This window comes from Lolium rigidum, chromosome 7 (assembly GCF_022539505.1).
Source record: "Lolium rigidum isolate FL_2022 chromosome 7, APGP_CSIRO_Lrig_0.1, whole genome shotgun sequence".
In the NCBI taxonomy this organism is placed as follows: Eukaryota; Viridiplantae; Streptophyta; class Magnoliopsida; order Poales; family Poaceae; genus Lolium; species Lolium rigidum.
The window spans coordinates 13982549-13989700 of NC_061514.1; the positions used below are offsets into that span (position 1 = coordinate 13982549).

The 7152-nt window shown below is 43.7% G+C and overlaps 1 protein-coding gene across 1 annotated transcript; it reads right to left on the reverse strand.

Annotated features, from left to right (window-relative positions):
- Positions 1-441: 441 nt before the first annotated feature.
- On the reverse strand, positions 442-6956 carry LOC124678317 (4-coumarate--CoA ligase-like 1). Its single transcript, XM_047214222.1, has 6 exons — positions 5909-6956; positions 3040-3232; positions 2536-2678; positions 1149-1216; positions 913-1015; positions 442-772 (listed from the first exon to the last, which is right to left on the reverse strand). Exons 1-6 carry the CDS (start codon positions 6935-6937, stop codon positions 641-643), a joined length of 1668 nt encoding a protein of 555 aa, XP_047070178.1. The 5' UTR covers positions 6938-6956; the 3' UTR covers positions 442-640.
- Between the last annotated feature and the right edge of the window lie 196 nt (positions 6957-7152).

Sequence of the window (7152 nt, forward strand, 5' to 3'; positions counted from 1 at the left end):
AGCTTTTTTTTCGAGAGTATTCTGCCTCCAGCTTGAGAAGGGAACTCTGGAGAGGAGCTACGGAAACATGCTGTACACAGGTCCTTCACTGATTCAACTGACGTTGCCTCCTGCCAGTAACGAAGACGACGAAGCAGTGATGCCAAGAACGAAGATGATAGGCGCAACAGAGAGACGTTAAAAAAGTTCTAGCCATCTCTAAGATTGCAAGTATCCCGAGACTAAATCTCAGGCACAATTCCGCTTCTGCCCTTCAGCATATTTGGAAAGATAACGTTCGGTTTTCGCATGATTTCCAGTGGCCAATCTTTTTGGCGCATGAGCACAGGGATACTTACGATTCGACTGAATTGGCACATATACATTCTAGATGTAGAATACGTATAGCCGTAACCTGTTCATATTCTTTCATTCTTTGCATTCTTTGTATAGATAGTATACTATATATAGCACATAATGGCACATTTGCCGAACAATGTCACAAGCAAACTTCTGTACAATGTTGAGATTCACATTCGTGTTGCATCACACATGGTGCACAAAAGTGAAAGCTGCGATTCAGGAATTTGTAAACCTCCTAACATTGCACATATGTGAAGTTTTAAATTTAGCAGCAAGATTTGCTCATGCAGTAGATTTGCTATAGCTTGGATGATCTGGCTTGTTCCGATCTGACTTGGGCGATGAGCTCTCTTCTCAAAATCTTGCCTGAAGCTGACTTTGGTACGCTCTCCACAAAGGTAACCCTCTTCAACCTTTTGTAGTATGCGACCTGAGATGTGATGTAAATTAAAAAATTACAAGTGCATTACCATGGGCAGTACGCAGTTGAGGCATGTTTTATGCTAGTGATGGTGTTCCACTACAGGTACTGCACGGTCAAAGTTTAGCAGAGTCTGTAGTCAGCCTCACCTGACTTTCAATAAATTTCTGGACATCAACTTCAATCAATGAACTGGAAGGTGATCGCACAACATAGGCAATAGGAACTTCGCCTGCTTCAGTATCAGGAAACCTTGAAACAAGCACAGCTCCAAGTCAAGAGATAAGAAATAGCTGATAAACGAGCCCAAACCGACGGGGATGCAAAATTTTGTACTCAAAAGCTGCTAGAGACAATTAAATAAATTTTAAGAAGTGCAACATACGGGATAACGACAGCATCTAGAATCTCTGGATGAGACAAAAGTAATCCTTCAAGCTCAGCAGGTGCAATCTACAAGTTAAAAAACAAAAATGATCAAGAAAACAATAGTGCAAAAGGATGAGTTCCTATCGCGAGAATCAGGTTGGGTACTAGCACAAAAAGGTTACTATTCAGAGAACACAAAAGACTATCATGCTCAAGTTAAGACAAATAGGACTTTTGTTAAAAAGTTTTTTTTTGGCGAAACTTTAAAGTCTTGAAGTCATGGACTCATGGAACACCACATCAGTGATGTTTGGGCCGTTTGACTACATATTGAACAGAGAAAAGCAGTATACTAAATATTGCTGTGTATATGGGGCATGGACAAATGGCTCCCGAGTTATAGGAACATCTTTTGTTGAAATATTCGAATTAGGAATTTGAAAGTTTCAAGAAAATCAGAATAAAAATTCTCAATGATGAAACCTACTAATTTTCGCAAAAACAATCCAAAATGTGTTGTATTTTAGGTTAAGTAAAAATCTCAAATGTGTGGATCTAGGTGTGGTGAACAATGCACATTTTCAAAACTTGAAAAATTGTCAGATTGCCAGTTTTATGTAGCTTAGAATACAACGAATGTTTAATTAAGATTTTGCACGCTGGTAAAGTTCAACATTATCCGCACTTAGGGTTTTTGTTCTGAATTTTTTGGAACTTAGAAATGTCGTATTTTTTTTAAATGGCTACCATGGAGCTAGTGCTCCATTCATGATTTCGGTGTGTATATGACCATTTTTGTCGTAAAGATCATGCCTCCTATTTGTATTCCTCCAACTGTACTTTATAATACGAAATTCAATGTTGGCCAACATAGTAAACAAAAGCCTTTCTGCTCATTGTTTCTACTTCCTCTATCCCATGAAGATTGTCTGAGATTTGTCAAAATTTAGATATATCTAGATGCTATTACATCTAAATTTTGACAAATCTCAGACAACCTTCATGAAACGACAGAAGTATCTTTCTTCAGAAAATCACCTGTATATGCTCCCTCATTCTCTTCACGCCAGCCAGTAAACTTGTGCTTAACCTTAAGCACTTCAAGCAACTAATCTCAGTTTATTTTTGTCAATGAACCCTTACATTAAGAGCACCGCAGTAGGCACGCATTAAATATTAAATGGACCCTAACTATGTTGAAACTGATCAACAGACGTTCCTCACACATTTAGTTGCCAAATCTTCATCAATTAGTACTAAACCTGCTTATTAAAAACAAACATTAGCTTGTCTAGGTGATGAAGGCCAAAGCACAACTGCAATGTATTCTTCTAGTTATGGTTCATGTATTTTATCTCAAGATTCTATCTAAAAAAAAAAATACGAGTATTTCTGTAGTGTACCTGGAAACCTTTGTACTTAATCAGCTCTTTAAGTCTATCAACAACATAAAGCTGGCCTTCTTCGTCAAAGTATCCAAGATCACCGGTATGCAACCACCCTTGCTTGATTGTGAAGTCAGTAGCTTGCACATTGTTGAAATACCCTAGAGAAAATTGACTCAATCCTCAATGATTGTAAATAAGTGATGCCCCAATACTCCCTTTAGGACTTAAAATATTGGAAAATTTCTTGTTGGTGCAAAATAGTATAGAAATTTAAATAATAGTTTCTTCATGATCACTAGAGTTTCATGTTAAATAAAATCACCAGGTACATTGTCAATAAACATGTGAAAGAAAAACATTTCATTTTTTACCTCGTTGTTTAACTAAAAAATACCACCAATTACTAAAGTTTCATTGTAACATCATTTACACTAAGGTTAGTATTATGTCATTGTTGATCAAGCAAATGATGCATGACTGTTTGGTCCAGAAGACATGGTACAAGAACTAGATCTTTACCTTGCATTATATGTGGTCCCCGTACACAAATTTCTCCTAGTTGATTCGGTGGCAGATGTCTTAGTGTCTCTACATCGACAACTTTTCCTTCAACACCACTGGCAAGCGCTCCAGTTGACCCAAATCGACGAGCCTTCCCATTTGTTGGGAATTCAAATGATATCATCCCACAAGTCTCAGTCATACCATAGCCCTGCCAGAGGATCACAACACACAATATAACATGTGAACAAGAGAATAAATGCATAGTACTACATGATACGAGCATCTCCAATAGCTTACCAAAAGGTGGAAATCTTAGCCAAAAACTTCTTTTTAATGGGTAATGAGGCAAAAGAAAACTGCTTCAATAACATAACCAAAAGTGGTTCCATACCCTTATTTTTTTTGGAACTTAACCCAAAATTTGACCCAAATACCCGTATATCGGTAAGACCAGCCAAAGACCCATATATGCAGAAAATTGGGCGGGAGAGCCAAACCGAAATTTTGCCTCGTCCCGCCGTGGTCGCCCGACCATGCCACCACGCCATGGACGGCCTCACACACCTCCCACAATCCTCCTCCGATCCCTCCCAACCTGCTCCGGCCATGAAGGCATGCACCTCCTCGAGCTACATCAGAACCCATGCCGCCAATGGTGCCTGCAACTTCGTTGCGCACCGCTCTCACCGGCGGTGCACTCGTGGTGTTCGGCCAAATGGCCGCAAGGCAAGATAAATTTCAAACTTTTTATACTAAATTTCATTAGAGTGTGAATATGTACTAAATTTTAGGCAAATGCACAGTTCATTTCATGATCAAAATATAGTTTTTATGCCAGCATTGGTCTATATATGTTATAAGTTAGTAGATTCATTTAAATTGCATAGGCGTATACATTGATTGAAATTGCATCGGTTCATTGATTGAAGTTTCATAAGCATGTATAATTTAGTAGATTGATTGGAATTTCTTGGCATATAAATTTATCTATGTACTTTCTAATTTATTTGCCTTTGCATATAGTATACAGATGAAGATGCCTTTCTCCCTTTCCCTTGTGGTGATGCACCGTATATTACGTCACCATTTGCATCACAAGAAACACCATGAAAAGAATTTGCACAAGATGATGTTGCATCATAAGAATTTCCACAAGGTGATGTTGTATCATAAGAATTTCCACAAGATGATGAAGATGGTTTTGTTGGTGAGGAAGATGGTGAGGGTTTTGTCAGTGAATCAACTCCGCGAAGGGTGGTGCGACGAGCTAAATTCACTAAGAAAGAAGATGAGGCCTCGTGCAATTCATGTAGGTGTATTGGTATAGATCCCATCGCGGGAATGAACAACAAATCAAATCATATTGGGAGTGTTTCCATGACCAAAAATGACTTCACTCCAAGAGCGAAAGGACTCAACTTTCTCTCCAACACCGTTTGCAAAACATCAACACCAACATTTTTAAATGGCCGTGTTGCTTGGCTCAAGTTGACTGTATCAATCCAACTGGGACTAATGATCAAGATCAACTATGCAGAATATCTAATTTTTTGTATGCATAACTTGGTTCTTTTATGCTCAAGTTTTTTCTATTATGCTTACTTGGTTCTTTTATTTGTAGAACATTGATGAAACTCTATTCACGAGAAAACCAAATAAGAAAGGTGGGTAAATATTTCACTTTAGACCATTGTTGGGTTCTTCTTGAGAATGATGAGAAACGGAAGAACTGCTCCACCAGCAAAATCCCAATCAAGAGGAAAACCCCATCTACCTCGGCTGGGGAATTATTGGCTTTTGACACCGTTGATGAAGGCTCAAGCAGTCCCACTCCTGGGTATTTAGTATGTAACTACAAAGAGGCCTGATGAGAGAAATAAAGCTAAAGATATGAGGGAAAAAGGATGTGACAATTTGTACAAGGAGTCACTGGAGAACAATGGTGGCGATAAGGAATGAGCTCGCCTCCGAAAGACGGGAGTTGAGGAACAAAGAAACTGAAGAGAGGAAGGATGCCGTGGAGACGAGAGTGGGGACCAAGGAGAGAAGGGCAGTGGCTGAGGAGAAGAAGGCTGAGATCATGAAGACGAAGGTGGAAAATGATGAGTTGGTCAAGAGGCTTGAGAGTGAGCAAAAGATCATGTTCATGTATCAAATTGGTCTAGATGAGAAGGGCCAACCTTACTTGGAGGTGCTTCATTACCAAATCTTGATTTCAAGAGGGTACGGGAGAGACAATGGTGTGGTGGTGGCTTCAATGAAGATGGTGGTGCCATATTTCGTGTAGAAATTTATAGTTAGTTGGAAGGGTGTATGCTATATGTTGGAGAGTAGTGGGAATTGTTCCCAAATAAGCAAAACAGTTTTGGGTATCCACCATATAGGTAAGTTAGAAAAGCATTTTTTTTTGTTGCTTACACAACCCGCCTCTCTCCATAACTTATAACCTGGTATCTGTAATACTACTCCATGTATCTACAAACAATGATATCAACAGTGTATACAATAGTTTGTCTGTAAGTTATCTATTTTTAGTTATAGCTATATGTGAGTATAAATTATAGACACCATTCATACAACAATAAAAATACGACAATAAAAATGGTGTGTGTAAGCTGTGTGTAAGAAGCCTACAGCCTGTAACTTTACAGACAACCTACTTCTCTCTCCTCATTCTCTTTCCTCCACATCACCAAAATCACCTATAACTACCTCTTCCAGACAGCTGAGTCATCACCATTGTACATGCCCTAACCAGTGCGCAGGAAATCAGTTAACCGCTTGAGATTAGTTTTGAAATTGGCTACAAAGATTGGTACAGGTACCCTCGGTTCACATCGATATTGTGGAGTATACTCCGAAGTTGTAATAAGTGACCGCATACCTGCACAATGTCGGCGTTTGGGAAGTTTTTGGCCACGACCTCCATGACGTCCTTGCCGAGCGGCGCGGCAGCAGACAAGATGAACCTGAGCGAGCTGAGATGGTGCCTCCCGCTCATCCCCTGCTTGGCGAGCGCGATCATCACCGGCGGCACGCACAAGAGGTGGGTGACGCGGTACCGCTCGACGGCGCGCATGACGGCGTCCATGGCGAAGCCGGTCATGACGACGACGGTGTTGCCTCGCTGCAGCTGGGCGAAGGTGATGACGGCGAGGCCGAAGATGTGGAACATGGGCACGAAGCAGAGGCACACGTTGGCGCCCTCCCCGCGCTGGTCCTGGTCGGAGGTGGCCATGGTGGAGGCCGCGATGAAGTTGCGGTGCGTGAGGATGACCCCCTTACTCTCCCCCGTGGTGCCCGAGGAGTAGAACAGCGCGGCCGTGTCGCTCTGCCTTGTCGCCGGGCGGCGGTATGCGGTCTCGTCGACGCCGGAGACGAGGTCGGAGTAGCGGGTGACGTTCGGGGTGGCGGAGGCGGGGAGGTCGTCGGAGTCGAGGAGGATGACGGGGAGGTTGAGGCTGGTGACGGTGGGGAGGAGGTCGGGCACGGTGATGAGGAGCTTGACGCGGGCGTCGGCGGCCTGCTTGGCGATCTCCCGCGTGGTGTAGAGCGGGTTGGCGGTGGTGGCGACGGCGCCGAGCGCCGCGGCGGCGAAGACGCAGACCGGGTAGAGGACGCAGTTGGGTGCGACGAGGAGCACTGCGTCGCCGGGGCGCACCCCCGCGCGCGTGGCGAGCGCGGCGGCGGTCGTGCGGACCGCCGAGCGGAGGGCCGCGAAGGTGAGGGACCGGCCCGTGGCGGCGTCGACCAGGGCGAGCGCGCTCGGGCAGGCGTCGGCGCGGCGGAAGAGGAGGTCCGTCATGGAGAGGTTTGGGTCCGTCTGGATCGGCGCCACCGGCCGCGGCGAGCGGTAGATGCCGTCCGCGCCGTAGCCGGCGGACGGCACAGCCGTTGTTGTGGTCGTCGGCATCGCCGCTCTGGTTTGTTTGTGTTTGTCGGCTCAGCTGCTTGCGTGGTTAAAATCAGAATCGATATATCCATCGTCAGTGGATTGTGACCGTACGATTTTAGAATTCATGGATGCGCTCATTCGTGCGAGGTCAGTTTGAACTACCGTTTGAAGGCATAGCCTAGCGGTTAGGATGGGCCGACGCATCCCCGTCTATCCAACACTACGGGAAAATA

Coding starts and splice junctions, on each gene's coding strand:
- LOC124678317 (XM_047214222.1), bottom strand. CDS start 6,937: ATGCCGACGACCACAACAACGGCTGTGCCGTCCGCCGGCTACGGCGCG. Junction 1,016..1,148: donor CTAGATGCTGTCGTTATCCC/GTATGTTGCACT, acceptor GCTTGTTTCAAG/GTTTCCTGATACTGAAGCAG. Junction 773..912: donor AGAAATTTATTGAAAGTCAG/GTGAGGCTGACT, acceptor ATCACATCTCAG/GTCGCATACTACAAAAGGTT.